This window comes from Podarcis filfolensis (genome assembly GCF_964270895.1).
Source record: "Podarcis filfolensis genome assembly, chromosome: 12".
Lineage (NCBI taxonomy): Eukaryota > Metazoa > Chordata > Lepidosauria > Squamata > Lacertidae > Podarcis > Podarcis filfolensis.
The window spans coordinates 56,184,054-56,204,590 of record NC_139614.1 but is presented as its reverse complement, the minus strand read 5'-3'; the positions used below and the strand labels follow the sequence as shown (position 1 = coordinate 56,204,590).

The following is a 20,537-nucleotide window of genomic DNA, read 5'->3' as shown; positions in this document are numbered from 1 at the left end:
TATATTCTCCCTTCCCTTCCCCAAGGAGCGCGAGGCGGCGTGCGTGGGTTTGCCCCCCTCCCCAACCTCTTTTTTTAAAAAAAGTAATAATAATAATAATAATAATAATAATAATAATAATAATAATAATTTATTTATAGCCCCCAACTGGCTGGGCTTCCCCAGCCACTCTGGGTGGCTTCCAAAAAATATTAAAATACTGTAACACAGCAAACATTAAAAGCTTCCCTAAACAGGGCTGCCTTCTAAAAGTCTGGTAGTAATAAAATAAAATAAAAGTCTGGCAGGAATAGCCCCCACAACAACAGCAACAACCACCCTGTGAGGTAGGCTGAGGCGGAGAGAAGGTCGCACGTAAGGGCCGAGCGGGGTGTTGAAGGTCCCTCAGCAGTGGCAGGCAGAAATTTAGCAGGTCGATCGGCTCTAATCTGTTTTCGTATTTTAATTTTTTTTACGTTTCAAAATAAAGCTGCAAACCCCCCCCCCCCGTTTTTATTGTTTTATGTCTGCGTAAACCACTTTGAGCTGTAGTAATTTTTTTATACAATCAAGTGGCATATGAATTGTATCAAACAAACAAACAAATTCCCCTTATTGGCATGAAGATAAGCAGTAACATTTAACGCTCCAACATTGTTACGGCCAGTTCAGGTGTATGTTGGAAGGTTCAGGAAACATAGAAGGAAGTACTGTACACAGTGCTGAGTTAAAACTCTGGAACTCGCTCGTGTTGAAATGTTTGCTGTGCATCCTTCTTTCTTTGAGCTCGGGATTTTCCATGGCTTTAATTAAATTATGGTCCTTACAACTTTCTTTATATATTTATTGGTCCTGAGAAAAATTATGGTTCTGTGCATTTCTTTCAAACCCTGGAATCGCTTTCCCCTCAGATTAAACATGCACCTGAAGTTGGAGGAGCTTGTTTTGACGGCCTCATCCTGGATTGCAGTGCAGTGCCGCAATTCTTCCAGACCTTCAGAAATGGACGGGTCAGAAAGGGGAGTAACATGACGGTAAGAATCCTTAAGAATGTTAAGCCTCTCACAGGAATGCCTTCTACGTCACATGCTATGGTTTATTTCTATAGAGCTTTTTGGCCCAAAGTCCCCCAATGTGGTGAACAACATTGTACAGTGGTACCTTGGTTTACAAACTTAATCCGTTTCGGCAGTCCGTTCTTAAACCAAGGCGTACTTTCCCATAGCAGCGGGGGACTCAATTTACAAATGGAACACACTCGACAGGAAGCGGAACATGTTCTGCTTCCAAGGCAAAGTTCACAAACACCTACTTCCAGTTTTGCAGCGTTCTTAATCCAAGTTGTTCAAAAACTAAGCTGTTCTTAAACCAAGGTACCACTGTAATACAAAGCAAAGTTAAAATAAAAATACAAGAAACATGGTAAATCAATACTATAAAGTGACACAAACACTAAATACCCATCAGCCACATCATGAACTGTACAGTGGTACCTCGGGTTAAGTATTTAATTCGTTCCGGAGGTCCATTCTTAACCTGAAACTGTTCTTAACCTGAAGCACCACTTTAGCCAATGGGGCCTCCCGCTGCAGCCACGCTGCCACTGCACAATTTCTGTTCTCATCCTGAAGCAAAGTTCTTAACTCGAGGTAATATTTCTGGGTTAGCGGAGTCTGTAACCTGAAGCGTATGTAACCTGAAGCGTATGTAACCCGAGGTACCACTGTATTGTGCTGCATTCATGCCTTTTCCGTGGATACAGCTTCCCAGCATTCCCCTTCTCACTTAGAAGCCACCTTAATTCACATTTCCACCCTCACCCTGGCCAAGTTCTAATATCTCAACTATTATCAAGCCTATCCTCAATCAGTCACCCATGGGAAGTGCCCTCCTTCTCGTCACATCCTGAAGGAGAGACCAAAGGCAGGATTCCCTTTTCTTTCACTCCCTTTGGAGCTACCCATCCGTTATAAATCATACCAAAATAATGTATTCAAGCTGCAACGTACGTCCAGACAGACAGACACTGCAAAGGAGCAGTAGAGAGCAAAATCTACTGCCCCATGGTGGTTCTTCACTTTCTCTTTTTAGTACTGCTGCTGCAGGGCAGCGAGGCTCATGTGCCTTCCCAATGCTGAGCATCACTTTCAATGATTGAGAAGCCCAGGAAGCTCAGTGTGGGGTGAGTGTGGTGGTGGCGGCGGCGCAGGCCAATCTGATGCGCCTGCCATTGTGCCTGCACTGTGCTGAACTCTCCTCCCCACCTCTCAGGAACTTGCTGCCATGCCCATAGTTGGGAAGGCAGGTGAGTCATTTTGCCTGCTACCGGACCCTGCCCAGAGGTCTCCCTAACGGTCTTGGCATGCATTCGTACAGCCCATCACTATGCATGTTTACTCAGAAATCCATTGAGTTCAAGGGAAGTTAGTGCCAAATAAGCAGGTTTCAGAGTTTGGGCAGATTCGTATGGGAGGATGTAGTCCTTCAGATGGCCTGGGATGAGCAAATTGGAGTTTTAGGTTGTAGACATAGTAATGGTCCGCACCCTGCTGCAATTTGAATACCTCTGCTGCGAGAGTTTTGTTGTGGATTTGAGTTCCTGTTTACTGTATATCTGTTACAATGAGGGATGTGTGAAGAGGAGTGTGGCAAAACAGCAAGACTCATTTAAGTAAGAAACATGCAAACTCCACTCAGTGCTAATGAACATTCTTCATTTTTAATGTCATCTGCATTGAGTGAAGTTTACAGGAATCTTAATTTGAAACAGGTTCTCTTATTTTAAAAAGATACAACAACCAAACAAACTAAAATACAATCTAAAATTAACAAAAATGGGAACAAAACAATAATGGGAACAAAATTATATACGCCAGCAAACTGCAGCGATATAGTAACATATTGTTTTGAGGCCTCCATCAGAAATGCCTGCCAGAATATAACTTGTAATATATACTTAAAAGTGAGGAAAGAGGCCAGATGAAGCACTCTTGGGAGCCACATTCTTACTTTTCTGCCACATTTCAGCATTTTTGAAAAGTTATGCATACTATTACAGTCTAAATGAGTGCAGGCAATGTACCATGCTTATATACCTCGTGCTGAGTATTAGTTGCTGCTTTGCTAATCATAGTTAATAAATGCTAATCAGTAGCATTTAAATTGTTTTCGGAATCTGTAGAAATGGGACTTACCTTGTATCTTAATCTTGTACTGTTACCTTGGTGTTCCTCTCCATTCTGTCCTCACAACACTCCCGAGAAAGGTTAGGCTGAGACACGGTGAGGGGTTCAAGCTCATTCAGTGAGCTTCATAGCTGAGGATAGATTTGAACCCTGGTCTTCAAGGGCCTAGACTACCACACCGCCCACTGTGCCACAGGAGCTCTTAGTACTTGGAAAACCTTTGAATTTTGTAGTATATTAAAGGCTAAGGTTGCTGTTCTAACCACTTTTTGCAGGGAGTAAGATTCACGGAATTCAACTGAACTTTCCTCCAAGTAACAGTGCTTAAGATCACATTGTAATGTTTTTATTTTTTATGAGCACGAGGTTTGCATATTGCCTTTCATACAGATATATGCTATGTGGTTTTTCCTGAATACAGACAAGCACTTGGCTTGAGTATGTATATGAAAAATTGTATACTATATTCTTTAACTTCTAACCTTGCTTCTTTTCCCCTCCTGGAAATATAAAAGTTGTTTCAGCTTGTCCCTGTAACCTGAGAGATGAGGATAGGGTACCTGCCATTAACCTCATTTGCTAATGCGTTAACATTAGTGTAAAGACTGAGAAAGAAAAGCCTTTGAATGCTGTGGTCAGCAGTTGGCAGCTTCTTGGGTCCGTGTAACACCTTGCCATTTAAAAAGCAGTAGAAGGTTGTCCAGACACTGGGGCTTTTTGAAAAAGGGGCAAGATGCCCACAGGTAAAGCAAGTATTCAATGGTAAAATTAATGTATTTTCAGGAATAACTCTCCCCATTCTACTGTGTATTCTGAAAAAAAGTTAGCTTGCTTAAAGCTTGAATGTTTGGGTTGGTTTCCAGGCTTTGATATGCCTGTCCTCTTTATGCTGGGATAGTGCAGTCTGTAGAGCCTTGAGACTCGTTTTCTGGGTCTTGGGTTGGAGCCTCGAATTGGGCAAAAGATTTCTACATTGCAGGTGGTTGGGTTACATTACCATAGTGGATAAAGTATGAATTCTATGATTCTAATATGTCTTGTTTGATTGGTTAAAATATTGATAAGGTCCCCCTTGGAGCTGCAGAGCCATTTTTCATTCTACTGGCAGATGCATAATAGTCAGAAATTCAGGAGGAAATGCTTCTGGGGTAAGCTCCACCTGCTGAATTCCTGCCTGTTGTGCGCATCTGGGAGACGCTGGAGCCGCGTGTTTTGTTAAGCTGCGGTTTGAAATCAGGCGCGCCTGGAACTAGAAAACACGCTCGTGAGAATGCAGCCCAGGACGTGTAGTAACAGCATTGACGGCTCCTGCGTTGATTGGTCATTGTGGCGGCTACTGCGCAGGCGCCCGCTGGAAACTCTTGGGTTAAGTAAGGCTGGGCGCGCATGGCCCCGGTTGTACGCATGCGTCTCCCTCCAGCTTCCCTCCCACCTCCTCCTGCCTCGGAAGAGCGAATGTGGGAGGGTCGCGCCTTGGCGCATGAGCGGTAGCGACGCCCAGTGCTCACGTGGTAACAAGATGGCGAGTAGTGGGGCGGGGGGGGAGAGGCTGCGGGGCGCAGGCGCAGACGGCGGCGACCGCCCTCTATCGGCTGCGGCGGCCGCGCTCTGTCAGCAACTCGAGGTTTTCGCCGAGGGTTTGGCGCGCGCGCGCGCTCGAGAGAGAGGAGAGAGGCTTGCTGCGACGGCTCGCTCCTAGGCGCATGCGTGCGCCGCGGCTGAGGCGCGGGCTGGGAGGGAAATATCTGGGTCGGGCGCGCGCGCGCCGTCTCGGGCGAGCTCGTATTGTCCCGGCCGGGAGTCCATGGAGAGTCCCGGACCGCCCTGAGGCGCTGAGGAGGCGGCGGCGGCGGCTGCTGAGGCGGAGCGGCCTGCCCCGAGGCGACGGCTCCCTTCATGGCGACGGCGGCGGCTGCTGCTGCGACCGGGCCCGCCATGGCGGCGGCGGCGGCGGCTGCGCCTGAGGCGAGCGGCCCGCCGTGGCGGCCGCAGAGTCGCCGGCAGCGCCAGGCGGAAGCGCGGGCCCGGCAGGCCTCTCTGTGGGGCCGGGCGCGGAGCCTGTGCCGCCGCCTGCGGGCGCTGCAGGCCCGGCAGGTGGAGCGGCACGTCCGGCAGCAGCTGGCCGGGCTGGCGCGGAGCGTGGCCGGGCGGACGGGCTCCGAGGCGCCTTCTCCGCCGCCGCCTCCTCCTCCGCCCGCGCTGGGCCCGGAGCTGCGGCAGCTGGCCGCCTCCGCCACCGCCCGCCTCCGCGCCGCCCAGCGCGCCTGCGACTCGGACGCCACCGACAGCGCCAGCGCCTGCTCGGCCTCGTCCGCTTCCTCGGGGGCGTCGTCGTCCTCGGCCTCCTCCTGCTCCTCGGCCTCGGACAGCGAGAGCGCCGAGCCGCCGCCGCCGCCGGAGCGCTCCGCCAACGTGGGGTGAGTTGCCCGGGGAGGCGGGAGGGGAGGCGGCCGCCGCCGCCTTGGAGGAAGCAGAAGGCGCCCGCTTCAACTTCCTCGTTTCCCAAGGGGGCTTCCTCCTCACAGCAACCCGGCGAGGTAGGCCGCCCTTGTTCCCGTTGCCCAGGTGGGGAGCCCGAGCAGCTCCCTTCGGGGCTGCGCCTAGTTCGTTCCTCGCGCCAGAAGTCTCTGGCCAAGGGCGGAGGCAACTCTTGCGCAACGCCTCCCTCTTTCCCTGCATTTCTGGCCAGTTGTGGCAGATGTCGTGGCCATATGGTGTGTGGATCGCGGGTTGAAGGCGCCATGTGCTTGGGATGCTCCCGCAGTAAGTAGTGGTTTCCACGTGGACAGAAGGGGTAGGAGTCGAACTCAGGCCACCCCCGGAATGTTTAAAGGCGGCACAGGGCTGTATACCACTTAACATACCAGACAAGGATGGGGAAGGCCCTGGTTCAAATTCCCCCTCCGATGTGAAGTTAACCGGGTAACCATGGGTGAGTCATGCCTGAACTAAGACGCAGGGTTGTTGTGTGGATAAAATGGAGCAACGAAATGCCATGCCTTGAGCTACTTGGTGTAAGGGGCGGGGTAAGAAGGAAGAAAGAAAGAAAAAGAATCTGTTGGCTCAGTGGCAGCTTTGACCTGCATGCAGGTGAGGAACTTAGAGCTGGTCCTTAACTACGATCACTCCTTTTGTGGCTGAGTGTCAGGTTGCTTTGGTGGTGTCTGTAGGAGACTTCTTTGTAAAAAAAAAAATATTTTTTTTTGTTATTGTCTGTACTGCGCTTTCCTTCCCGAATGCTGCTTGAGTGACTAACAAGAAAAACAGTTAAAATGCTGGAAACAAAAGCTGGTGGGGAAAAACAACAACTGAGCAAGATGATAAGATTGAAATAGACAATTATGTGGGCCAAGCAAATGATGCAGTTATTTCCAATGCCAACTGAATCGCTTGTTTTGAGAGACAAGGCAACATTGGCATGAGAAATAGTGCAATAGTCACATGGCACTTGCTGTTGTTTCTTATGGTTGGGAAGCAGTTCCCACATGGTGAAAAGGTCTAAGTCATCCTTGCAGCAAGCTTTGTGAAAGAGTATTGGTTCTGTTCGTTCTTTGGAAACAATGAAACTGAAGGTGAAAGACAATATGCTGCATGTCACTATAGACTAGTTTATACAACCGCTGGTAATATACATTATCTGAGATTATTATCCAGAATTCGTAGCTCCAGCCTTCAGAGAACAAGATTTGGGGGATAGCATAGGTTACATAGGAAACCTCTGCCTTCACAGTCAGGGTGTCTGCAGTAATATTTCCAGAGTGTAGCAATTAGCAGTTAGGTAAAGGTAAAGGGACACCTGACCGTTGGGTCCAGTCGTGACCGACTCTGGGGTTGCGGTGCTCATCTCGCTTTATTGGCCGAGGGAGCCGGCGTACAGCTTCCGGGTCATGTGGCCAGCATGACTAAGCCGATTCTGGCGAACCAGAGCAGCACACGGAAACGCCGTTTCCCTTCCTGCTGGAGCGGTACCTATTTATCTACTTACACTTTGACGTGCTTTTGAACTGCTAGGTTGGCAGGAGCAGGGACCGAGCAATGGGAGCTCACCCCATCGTGGGGATTCGAACCGCCGACCTTCTGATCGGCAAGCCCTAGTCCCACAGCGCCGCCCGCGTCTCTTAGTGAGCAGGTTAGTTTCTCACAAAAAATAACACCAATCCCTGCCCATTTTGAACCATATCTCAGGTTTTTTAAAAAGTGAAATATTGGCATTATGGTTCTTAATCTCCTCTTCCCCTTCCCTGCCCCAATGGAAGCCCATGCTTCAGAGAAAAATATTTTCTGGGTATTTCAGATAAAATTCCTTTGTTCACATTCTTGAAGGAATTGGAAAACTCTTTGCATGGAGCCTTGCCTGCCTCAGTTTTTTGAAGTTTTTCAAGAAAGTTGGTCCTTCGTGTTCAAGTGCCTGGGGCCACTAACACTTGTGGCTAATAAACAAACAACAAGCACCATAAAATAAAATAAGCACAGCTGCAGTTATCAATCCAGTACAAATTACGGGCAGCAAAAAGCCAGATTTTCACTTATCGTTTGAAGCTATAGACACTACCAGGTGGGCCTGCCTTGAGAGGACATTCCACAGTGTAGACTTAGCATCACAACTGGAAAGGCTCTGCTGCCTATGAGTGTCTGGGATGCTGATGACCAGAGTTTACAGGATAACGTGTGAGAGAAGGTGGTCTTTTTGTTTCTTAGTCCCCAGTGTGTTGAGGATTTAAAAAGTCTTCCCATGGCAGCAGAAGTACGGACTGGCAGTAGCTCAGTGGTAACCATCTTCTTTGCTCAGTATAGGCAATGTTGAACTAGATCGGCCAGTGGTCTGACTCTGTATAAGCCAAGCTTCTGTGTTGCATAAGAACCTAAGAGCCCTGCTGGATCCGACCAAAGCCCCATCTAGCCCAACATCCTGTTCTCAGAGGCTTGTGGGAAGCCAGCAAGCAGTGCATGAACACATAGCACTCTCCCAACTTGTGATTTCCAGCAACTGGTATTCAGAGACATATAGTTTCTGATATCAGAGGTAATATACAGCCATAATGGCTGGCAGCCAATGATAGCCTGTGAATTTGTGCAAACCTCTTTTAAACCCATCCAAATTGGTGGCAATTGCAACATCGCGTGGTAGCGAATTCCATACTTACCTGTGTGCTGTGTTAACAGTTTTCTAGTTAATTATTGGTTTTATTACAGTGCATTGCGCAGAGAATCTTGGTTATGGGTGATTCAGAAATAAAGAATACAAGAAATTTAAATAGATTATCTACTTTTTTTTTTTAGCTTATTGTAAATCAAGCAGAATTTGAGTTACTGAGTGACCAAGTCCAATGAGCAACTTGCTTGTAGTGTTCTGTATCAGGTGAAGCTTCCGAACACCTTTAAGGCTAGCATCATGAAGAGTGCATTATAATAATTAGGTAACTAGAGTACATAGAAAAGGTGTAGTTAGTGAGCCCACTGGAAGATTCCAATCCTTTCCTTGCATGTTCCTTGAATTGAAAGAGAGGAAATCCAATAGCACGCAGTTTACTAAGAGTTCTTTCCTCTTGTCATTGCAGCAGGCACTAAACTGATCAGGCACTAAACAAGTTAATGATAGTTTGCATGATCAATAACCCCTCAAGACAAAGTCAATCAGTATAATGAATAACACTCACTTGGTAGCACTGATAGTAGTTGATTAGAATCAGGTTCTCCCAGGTATGAATTCTACTTTCTTTCCTTTTGTTTATTAAGTTTGCTCTGTGCTGATGATGATCTGATTGTCCTGAAGTCTTTGCACAGGACAGAGATGGGTTATCAAATGCCACAGCTTCAGAAAGTAACCCTACTTTTTGGCATACTTTAGGGTTTCGTGTGTGTAGCTGTAGTGTGACACATTAATCTGGCAGGTGTCTGTTCTAGAGGAAAGAAAGGGCATTTGTGGCATCCTCTCTCTTTTGTGAGAACATTAATTATCTATACCTGAGCAGCATGCACATGTGAGAGACTCAAAATCATACAACTAAGCAAAAATAAGTCTTCTTGGAAAAGGTTGATGATCCAAAAGTGGTGGAAAAACCTTGTGTTTGGCCAAGTGATTTGAGTTTGATGTATCCTGATGGCAAGTAATGTGTAGTGTACACATACTGAGTTTGAACCTGGAATACCTTGGTGGCATTGAGTACATTGTTAACTTGGAATTTAATGTCTCATAAGGCTCTTGTGTTGATTTAAAAACCCCAAGAAACTGAAACAGCCTCTGTGTTTGTGTGTCGTGTAACTATTAGCAATTATTAATCGGTTGATGTTTTGGCTGAAGAAGATAGACAAATTTGAGGAAGTAGTTTCTGCTTTTGCCGCTTTAATTGCACAAAGCACCTTCCTGTTAAACTTCTTATTTGGGAGAAGTGGCTTGGACTCATGTATAGAACCATTTGCCACTCAGGGGCACAGTAGCTCAGTATTCTGAATACAAGCCTGACATGATTAATTTCAGCCTGAAATGGCAAGCTCCATATCTCAGTGGTACAGCACATTTTCTTTGCCTACAATAGGTCCCAGATTCAGTCCCCAGCATCTCCAGGGAGGGCTGGGAAAGGTTCATTTCTGAAAGCCTGAAGAGCCACTGTCAATCAGTGTAGACAGTCCTGAGCTACATAGACCAATATGGTGTGACATGGGAGTTTCCTTTGTTCCGCTGCACATTATCTCTTGAATGATATTAAGCTGAGCTTGACTATTAGTTTCATTTTAGTAGGCTGGAAGTTAGCCTTGAAGCAAATGATGTTGTCTGGATCTATCTAGTTCTTAATTTATATAGCATCCAGTACAATAGTTGGTGCTTTATAAATAAAGGTCTTGAAAAAAGAATCTGTATAGCATACAGAAGTTACTTGCAGCTAAGTTACCATCCACCTTACTATTATGTTCCAGTTTGTTGTGGTTCTCAGAGCTTGCTTCTGTACAGTAAAAGTGTGTTTCTTTGGAGTAATGGCATTAACTCTTCTACAGCAAGTTACATTTCTCGATATCTTTTCAGAGCAGCTAGAGAATATTATTGTTTCAGGTTATATATTCTGCAGTCATTCACTGCTTCTAACTTAAAATCATATTCCTTTGTATGTAGCAGGATATGTTCTTAGTGGTTATGTCTGCACATTGCATTCATGTTTAGCTATGGTTGAGCATGAATGAGTAGTGTGCTTGTTACCTGCTTCGTTCCTCCCCCACTGCTATCATTTGAATTGGGTTTGTGGGAAGCAAGGAATGAAGCTTGGCTGCCGATCATGGTTTGGAGAGAAACAAACCATGAGCCTCTGTTTGGATAACAGAATAAGCAAACACTTGTGGTTTAGAGATATGAAGATGCAGGAAAAACCTTTCCATCCCCTCCTCCCAGGCCTTCACATCTCTAAGTTGGTTGCTTCCAGCAGTGGAGGTGGTACAAAGTGGGCACACAAAGAGGGGCCTCAGGATGATTGCAGGGTCCAGGTTGGATTGAACCTGGGACCTTATATTAGGTGCGTAATATTTGCAAACTTAAGGTGACTAACATAAGCAAACCATAGCTATTGTCTCCTGAGGAACAGACCCTTTACCAGCTGCAGTGGTTAGCAGTTGGCTTCCGGTGTCAATTCAAGATGCTGTTTTTGAGCTTTTAAAGTTCTAGAGATCTGAGACCAGAGGAATCACTTAGGAATGACTAATGAGCCTCCCCAGAAACTTATTTTCAAGAGCTGCTCTGCTGCCTCCCCCTATCCGCAGGAATCTGAACCAAGTGGGCACCAGAGAGTGGGCTGTTTTATTTTTGGCACCCAGAAGTAAGTTAGGCTGTACTGTTGCTCAGTTTTAGGTGAGAAGTGAAACTTGCATTTCAGCAGACTCTTTCAGGATATAGCTTTTAAGGATGTATCACTGCTTCAAAACTCTTTTTGCTTTTTCTTTATTTGTAAGCCACTTTGATTGAAATTTAGAAAGGTAGAATAGAAATTCCATTATTTAAAGTAAGCCACTGTGTGCAGATGTAAAAAGAAATGCAGATAAGTCAACAAGAGAGTTAGATGACAAAGGACAAATGTGTCATAAGCTTAAGGAGCCAAAAATGTAGAAAAGGCAACCCATGTATTACAGTTAAGATACAGTCCAAATCTTAAGCCGTCAGTCTAGGAAGTTGCAAAGCAGCTAGAATTCCAAATCACATTTCTGGCTTGCTCCATTTAAGGGTGTATTTATTTGCTGTTTTCCAATTTAGAAGATGCTGTAATCTGAATTGAGTTTTTCATGTCCTCGTGGAAGTCTGTTGTATCACTCTGAGTGAGTCATTACAGAAAGTGAAAAGGTTTGTTTGTCTTAACCTGTATTTAGTGTCACAGTTCACAGAAGACTGTTTTCTAGGAACATTTCTGGCAACTGGATGCCTGCACATGAAAAAACTACATTGGGTTACAAAACAGAATAATGATTTGTGTATTGCCAGTCCCATTTTTAATTTGAGTTTAATTTTTTCTTCTAGATCTCATTCTGGATATACTAGCTTTGTTTCATAATTTTTCTTGACTAGTTTTAAACTAATATAGGAAGTAAAATTATGTTCAGGACAGGTTAGAGAGAGGCTGACTATACTGGAGGATGCTGTTCACTTCCAGTGAACTTAATTACTGCTAGTCAGGTGAGTGAAATGCTGCATGATAGATAGGCTCTGATAAATGATCCCAGTCTACAGACAAATGGATGGGAAGAAAGGAGGAAAAAAGGAAATGCTGGCACCAGTTCTTAAAATTGCAGTTCAACCACCTAGGATGGAAACCATTAAAGGGAATCTGAACAAGGTGACGGGTGTGGGAGAAGCAGAGCCAAAAGGCATCTAGACACCCAGCAGAGCTAATGGAATAGCTGATGAAACTACATTGAATGCTTTCATATTTAGTAACTAGAGAGTTGAGGTTGTTGAGCAGAAGGGAAGTATACCCTGTCCATCGCCAGAAGACGAAATGACCATCGAGAAGATCTCCACAGTCGGGGAAAGATCAGCCTGGTTCCATTCATTGGTCAGAGAACAAGCAACTCCAGAGAGCTGCTTCAATATTTGGGGTGGTCCGATAAATTATGTTTTGAAATAGAAATGTGGTGAGTAAGAAGCTGGGGTGGGTGCCTTCCTCTGCTTGCTTTGGGTGGTAATATCCAGTAAGTGACCTTCAGTTGATTGAATGCATCCTTCAGTGGAATGGGGAGAGAGGCTGTTTTCAGCCATTCCCCTTTCCCCGCAGCTTCCATGCAAGTCAGCTCTTGAGGGTTAGGCTTCCTCTTGAAACACCAGAAATAAATTGTCTCATCTGAGAAGTGATAATGAAATAGCATTTTGCTATCCTTGTCAATAAGCTCCCCCCATACTATCCAGCAGTTACTACTTCTTCTTTGGCGATCGTTCGTAGCCGAGTAAGATTGTCTTTCATGAACACAGTCTTAATGTTGTGTCTGTAAGTGGCTGTGGAGGCCAATCCACAGTGAGGACATAGGTTTCTGGGTGGGAGTTGATCGAGATGAGGATTTGCCAAACATGGCTTCCTCTTAGCTTGTTTCTCCCTCTCCTTCTGAGTTCATGCTTCTTCAAGGTCCATGACGCCTTTGGTAGAGGCTTTTCTCCAATCGGAGCACTCGCAGGCCAGTGTTTCCCAATTATCCATGCTTATACTGCATTTTTAAAAGATTTGCCTTGAGAGCGTCTTTAAACCTCTTTTGTTGTCCACCAGTATTTCACTTTCCATTTTTAAGTTCGGAATAGAGTAGTTGCTTTGGAAGACGATAATCAGGCATCCGCACAACATGACCAGTCCAACGAAGTTAATGTTGAAGAATCATTGCTTCGACACTGGTCATCTTTGCTTCTTCCAGTACACTGGTATTAGTTTGCCTGTCTTCCCAAGTGATACGCACATTTTTTCTGAGACACCGTTAATGGAATCTTCTGAGGAGTTGGAGTTTATAAGTGGTCCATGTTTCACAAGCGTACAGTAAAGTTGGTGGTGCAGTACCTTTGTAAACCAGCATTTTGGATGATGTCCATTTTGTGGATGTCTTGATCCTCAAACACTCCTGTGCTTCAATTGGGAGAAAACTGCACTTGCAGAGCTCAAACGATGCAGGATTTCCACATCTACAGCCCTTGTGGAGGGATAACTGCCCAGGTAGGAAAAATGATCAACACTGTCCAACATCACATCGTTAAGTTGAATTTGTGGTGCTGCAGAGGGGGTTGTTTTGTGCTTGTTGGTGCAGCACTTTGGGGGGTTTTTTTTGTTATATTGAGGAATAGACCAAGCTTTTCTGTAAGCTTATGTGAAGGTATTTAGGATGGTTTGGAGGTCATCCTGTGAGTGTGCACACACTACATTGTCATCAGCATTTTGCAGCTCTATGACGGAAGTTATGGTAGCCTTACTCTTTGCATTCTATTATTTACTAGCCTGGTCTTCACTCTGAAGAGAAACGGGGAGAAGAGCGACTTCTTTTTATGAGCAAAAAGCAGATTACTTAAAAACGAAAGTTTGCTGCTGCTTTCTTTTTTAATATAGCTGAGAAGTGGCCTCCCCCACAGATACCAGAGTTAGTGACCTTAAGCATTTGTTGCTTGGGGTTGGGTGGGAGGATTGTGTGTAAAACTGCCTAAATTCAGCCTGTGCAATGATGATGTTAGGAAAATATATCTTCCTGTGTCAAAGAGACAGGATCCCAAGGTTTACTAGGAACAGATTAACCATTCCCCCCCCCAATGGGGATTTCTGTTTTCGTTTATGCGGTTTGTTAACCTTAGTTTAATTTTCAGGCACAGTGCATTGGCTTTCATTTGCTCCTCTGAAGGTTCAGAATTCTCCTTATCTACATCTTATCTGGCTGATTAGAAGGTTTCAGTTGTGGATTAATGGTGTGGGAACGATGTCCTAGTTTGATTTCTTTATATAATGAAATGTGGAAGAGAGTTACAGGTGAAAGGAGATGACCTTTTATTTTGTTGAGTGTGTTTGAAATGTTTATCCATCTGACTGGAAAACTCTCTTCAGTTTACCAGAATAATAAAGACAGGCACGTAGGAGATCACTTTACTCCAGTCGTTAGGTCATTGGCCCAACTAGCTCAAAATTGTATGCATTGGGGGTAGGGGCACCAATTCAGTCTGAGGGCTCCATTCTCTCATGGGCAACCTTCCAGAGGCTGTGCACTTGTGGAGAGCAGGGCGAGAGGTTAAAGTGAGTGGAACAATGGGTGTAGCTTTTTCCTTTGCAGAGGTAGAGAGCATTGGAGCCATGCAAAAGTCAAGAGGCTTCTGTGTGCACAGAAAATTGCTTTCTTGGGAAAGCAAGAGGTATTTTCATAGTACTCAGGAAGGGTACAGAGCAGAGCTAGTGAGGGATTGTAACCTGAGAGGGTCCCAAGAGACCTGTTTGGAGACCTGTATTTGAGCCTGCAGTTTCCCACTCCTACTCTGACTGGCAGCAGCTGTCCATGTTTTCAGACTGGTTTTTCACATTCCTACTGTAGAGATGCTGCAGAATGAATGAACTAGAGACTGTCTGAATGCAAAACATTACTGAGCTATGGTCCTTCCCTAATACATTTGCTTAATTCAGGTATTATATTGTTAAGAATTTTAACATTGTATGGATAAAGCTCTTGTTTGTCCTTCAAAGTTTTAATGGAGCATGCTTTCTAGTACAAAGGTTTGGGGTGTGCCGGTAATTTGCCAAATTGTATTAGTTTCCATTACAGTAAACTTACAGTTCAGAAGGTTCTATCCAATAAGCATCTGGCACAATAAATCAGTTAGTTTCTAAGGTGTTACTAGACTATTTACCATTAAGATGTGTTCTGTTTGGAGACTGAATAATAGTGATTCATATTTTGGAGTAGGACTGGGCAGAAAATAGATTGAGATCTAGTAGATCTTGGGGCAATTTGCAACGTTTTAGCAACAGCAGCTGCTGAGAGGCTTAGAAAAATATAAATTAGCCTTTGATAAAGCAAGCATGGAGGAAAAGCAAGCATTAATATTTGTGTGAATCTTTGTCCAAGGCTTCTGGGCCCAGTTCTGACATTTGAAACAAATTGTTGGGCTTAGTCTGTTTCTTATTTCTGAGTTTACAGAAGCCCCCCTCCCAGGACTTGATGTTCTTGTTTCAGTTGATGAACCACAAAAGTTCTAGACAAAAAAAACAAACAAAAACAAAGTACGTCCATCAAGTCTGAAGTTGGCTCGCCCCGACTTCAGGCTTGATGGATTTAGAAAAACATTTTCATACCTGGGAAATCAAAGTTGGCACAAAGAAATACTGTATATAATTTAAATAGCACAGTCCTTGTCGTTTCTTCTCATAAGTACACACAGCTGAAATTAGTGGACTTACTTTCTGTTGTGTGTGTAGGATTCCAGACTAAATGTCAGTGACGGAGAGGGAAAAGATGAAAGACCACCAGATTGCAGCCGTGGGGGACAGGCACAGCAGTAGTATTAAATGTGGCTTGTCTGAGCGCCGGAGTTTCTCTCTTCAGAGATCTCAGTCCTATTGCATCTCTGTATCAAATGTAGTTGGGAAAAGTGATTATTGTTCCAAATTTCAGCACAAGCTCATTTGATGAGTGTGAAGTGGTTAACTCAGAAATGTCTCCTTGTGCCATTTACAGATGGATGGAATTCTGTGGATACACATTTCCTGATTTACTTGTGCCATTTTTTAGCATGTGTTCTTCTGATTATTCCCTCTCAAATTCTGTTCACATTTGCTTATGTGAACATGGTTTGAATCAGTAATATTGCATAATGCAGCAACTTCTTCTACTGTTTGTTCCTACACGGTTATCTAAGACTTTGAAATCATATATATGAATACTATGATAGTCACCAACGTGGAAGCGAGTCTGCTTCTTTGAATTAGCTAGGTCTTACTGTTTTAAGTACGGGTGCTGTTGAGGCACATTCTTGCTCACGAAGCTGTAGTTATTCAGGCTGTGTTGACTGTGCTTCTGCTTGGTCACCAGTATTGTAGTATCGTTCTGTGTCTTTTGCAGACCTAGTTGATTTAGCACTCGCAAATAAAGTGAAGACCTGGCTTAGCAGTGCTCAGTTCCAGTAACCTAGAGGTCATTCCAGGGCTATGGAAATCAAATGTTAATAGGCTGAAAGAGCTGTCTGCCATATAGGTATAATGCTAACTCATAAAAGGAGCAGATGCATAGATTAGATGGCTTTAGGACACCCACAATATGCGCTCTGATTCTCTCTTCTGTTGATGGTTCTGTTTTACGAGCTGTTCTGAAGAGCCCTCTTGGATTATGGTGAAGTTTTTGATACATTGTATTCCAAGATGCTGGGGACGCGGGTGGCGCTGTGGGTAAAACCTCAGTGCCTAGGACTTGCCGATCACATGGTCGGTGGTTTGAATCCCCGCGGCGGGGTGAGCTCCCATCTTTCGGTCCCAGCTCCTGCCCACCTAGCAGTTCGAAAGCACCCTTAAGTGCAAGTAGATAAATAGGTACCGCTTTATAGCGGGAAGGTAAACGGCGTTTCCATATGCTGCGCTGGTGCCGGCTCACCAGAGCAGCTTCGTCACGCTGGCCACGTGATCCGGAAGTGTCTCCGGACAGCGCTGGCCCCCGGCCTCTTAAGTGAGATGGGCACATAACCCTAGAGTCGGACACGACTGGCCTGTACGGGCAGGGGTACCTTTACCTTACATTCCAAGATGCTAGGTCATTTACAGCATAATGAAGGGAGGAAATGCAGTATGTCCAAAACAATTGCATTGCCCCTGCTCCTCAAAATATTTTCTCCAGCCAGGTTGACATGAGAGATGTGCTCCCTCCATACCTTTTTCAACGGACAGTCAAATAGTTACCAACCATGAATTTCTTAACAGCAGTAATATATAATTATGTTAAATTCACACGTCATCTTCAAGAAGACTTGAAATGCAGTCCCTCTCATTAAAAGGTAAAGGGACCCCTGACGGTTAAATCCAGTCGCGGATGACTCTGGGGTTGCGGTTCTCATTTTGCTTTACTGGCTGAAGGAGTCAGCGTTTGTCCACAGACAGCTTCCGGGTCATGTGGCCAGAATGACCAAGCCGCTTGTGGAAACGCCGTTTACCTTCCCACCGGAGTGGTACCTATTTATCTACTTGCACTTTGACGTGCTTTCGAACTGCTAGGGTGGCAGGAGCTGGGACCGAGCAATGCGAGCTCAGCCCGTCGCAGGGATTCGAAAAGAAGCATTGTATTGTTCCAGAAGTCTGGAATCCTCAGGCAGAAGGTGCCTAGCCCTAAGTGGAAAATATTCTCATGTGGGGTTCTGCCAGCTGCCAGGATAGGGTGTCACATCTTGCCCCTGCTTTTTCTATCTGACACCCCAGTTATACAGTTAAATCTGGACTACCACTTAAAACATGCATTCTTGACTTTTTGCAATTCTTTACGATATTTGACCCATGATAAAGGCATAGCGAGACAACTATCAATGTGGCATTTTAACACAGCAAAGTGTTGTTCTAATAGCAATTGCAGATCTGAAAAGCACTAACAGTTTTATAATTAACACCTACATAGGATAAAACAGTTACTCATATTAAAGAAGAATAGTGATGATGCAGATGGTGTGATATTCTTATGTTTTATTTGACACCATTAGTGTACACAGCGTTTCAGAGGAGCAAAAATAATAATTATCTGAGTAGTTTTGCAGCCTGCTTGATAGATAGCCAGAAAATCATGTATTCTGTGGCCCCAAGAAAATAATGCTCACACCCTTTCATAGATGGTTGGCATGGTTATAGTTACTTTCGTGTGGTATAGTCATTGGTTCAGGGCCATTGAATATAGTAACATGCAGGAGAGGAGCTATGATATAACTTGATTCCCCAATGAAGGAAGCTTGGAAACAACCACATTAAAAATCTCTTGAATGTTTAATTTTTTGAGTTCACTTCTTGACCGAACAAAGCTATGGACTGATTCTCAACCATCCCCCCAGTTTGGTATGTGTTATTTTGATTTAAAAGTCTGTAGTCTAGTGAACAATTTTGGCTAAGTAATGTTGCTTTTTTACTTGTTCGTAATTCCAAAGAAGGCTTGAAAAGCCTGGGTCTCGCTTTTTATTCCTTTTTATTCCTTGTTGCTACGTTAAGTTGGAGGTGGAGCTAAGTGCTTTGTAGCTAGATACCCCATATTCTGCCTTTACTGTTCAAAGAAAAAGACATCTAGGTGCCTTCTATAATTTACTTTTTATAGGAGCAAGGTGACAGAAATATTTGGGTCGCTTCTGCATGCTAGATCAGAAAGAGCCTCCATCTGGTTCAACATTCTGCTTCCAACAGTGGCAAACTAGATGCTTGCAGGCAGTGGCACAAAGGCAGTAACTCTCTGTTATGTCACCAGCATTTGCCATTCATTAACATAACAGCATCTGAAAATGGAGGTTCTGTTTAGCTTTAATAGCAGCCCTAAATAGACCCTTAAGAAAAAGAGTCCTGCTGGATCGGATAGAGGGTCCGTTAATTTCCCACAGTGGCTAACTAGCGCTTTGGGAAATTCACAGAAGGCAGATCTAAGATGGTGACTGTGACCACATTCTATAGTAATGAACACCATAGTTTTGTTGCGGAAATGACATGTGGGGAGCACATCTTTAAAGTTATTTCAGTGTTACAAATATGCCTAAATGTATCCTTTCGACTTGACAGCTCAGGGAAGATACCTAGCTTTATAAATTTGTAGAAAATCCATACTTTAACCGACTCCTCATTCCAACGCCATTTTAACCATTAAAGAAAGGTGAATTTGGGCTCCACCTCCCCCAATGAACCAAGAAGCAGGAAGTCACGTAAGCAGCAGGAACAGGGCATCCTGCCATAATTCCCCAAGTGTGAGACAGGGCCCCCCACCCCGGGAGTGACCAAAGGGGACACAAGAAGCAGTTTAGCAAGTCAGGTGTTCTGAAAGCCCATCTCCTGACAAGTCCTGAGGGCAACGATATGTAAAGAGTTTTATTGTTTTTTTGGTGATGGGTACTTAAGAGGTGTTGGGAAAGGTGTCTGATAAAGTAACCTAATGTTGAACTTCTGTAACCCTTGTATACCCCTCCCATTTGTGACATGCTAGTGATGATGTATCAATGATGCCTCTCGAAGTGTATTCTGGGGGAAAGAGGGAAGTTTTAAAAGAGGATGTCACCCCATGCTGGGAGTTCTTACTCCTTTGGGCGCCTGTTGCGCAACAAGAAAGACCATGGTCTACTGACCGCTGTTTTGCTCCAAATTACTTGGCTGGAACTTCCGTCTTTTACTGACCACATAGACCTGCAGGGGACTTGCACCCCGACAAGCTGGGCTGTTGAGTAGTCTCTCACCCTGGAATTTGTTTTCCTTAACAGTTTTAACTGTCTTAATAGCTAGAATTTGGCACCAGTGATTTCATAGGTTGTTGTACTAACAACATGCAAATGCTTGTTTTTCAGACGACGCCTAGCAGAGCGCCAGTGGGCAATGGAAAGAGCGGCCATTATATGTCGATGGACATGGCTGCAGGCTCAGGTTTCTGACTTGGAATATCGTATAAGGCAGCAGACTGATGTTTACAAGCAACTCCGTGCCAATAAGGTAGGCCAGCTTTCTTCTTTTGAGAAGTATCCCTTTCATTCTCTAACCTCTTATTCAGGAACTATACCAAGGTTTGGATCACAGTTTATTTTGGGAGTTCAGGAGCAGGTTGACTATGATGTAGTTAACGCACGCTGTAAGGCAAGGCCCTCAGTGTGGTATAATTAGAACTGCAAGTTGCAGCTGGGCTTTGTGGCTAGCTGTTATTATTTTTTAGTCTGTTGTGAGGTCCAATTCCGTCTCAGTTCTTCCTGCAACTTTATGATTTTTAAAGCAATCAGAATTATGTTAATAACATGTCAGCTGCAACTGGGCACATGGAATATTTCTACACTGTTGCTGAAGAAGTGGACAACACAGGACATTTAGAAAGCTGTCTGAGCCCCGGTAAAACAAACAGTGGTGGTTATCTGGGTCAGTCTGCTTCTGTCTGGGACCTGATTAAGGGCATTTACTGTCTGCAGCTCTTTTGCGCTAACAGGCAAAGCTACAGGAAGTTTATCTAAAAGCAGATATCCTGCATGCCCCCTACTGCTACCAAACAGTTTTGCTTATGGAAGATTTAGGGAGGCAGGAAGGGAAAGATCTTGAGTGAATAAAAATCTGCCAACTGTGCAATCCTTCATGTGCATGGCTTAGCAAAATATTAGGGGCACTGCAGCCAAACACCTTTGCAAGTCCCAGTCCCATTTTTGCTATCTTTGATAAATAATAAACAAATATACAGTAATTCAGTAGTAGTAGTAGTAAT

The 20,537-nt window shown here is 44.6% G+C and overlaps 1 protein-coding gene across 2 annotated transcripts in view; it reads left to right on the top strand.

Annotated features, from left to right (window-relative positions):
• The first annotated feature begins 4,947 nt into the window (after nt 1–4,947).
• LOC310745990 (KAT8 regulatory NSL complex subunit 1-like) overlaps nt 4,948–20,537 on the top strand; it is a 41,619-nt gene continuing 26,029 nt past the window's right edge. Inside the window, exons 1-2 of one of the 2 annotated variants that reach the window (XM_083579493.1) lie at nt 4,948–5,581; nt 19,645–19,786. In XM_083579493.1, the coding sequence (XP_083435619.1) occupies nt 5,061–5,581; nt 19,645–19,786 (663 nt within the window). In that variant the 5' untranslated portion in view covers nt 4,948–5,060. The remainder of the gene's footprint in view (nt 5,582–19,644; nt 19,787–20,537) is intronic. The other variant, XM_083579494.1, reaches the window with a different exon arrangement.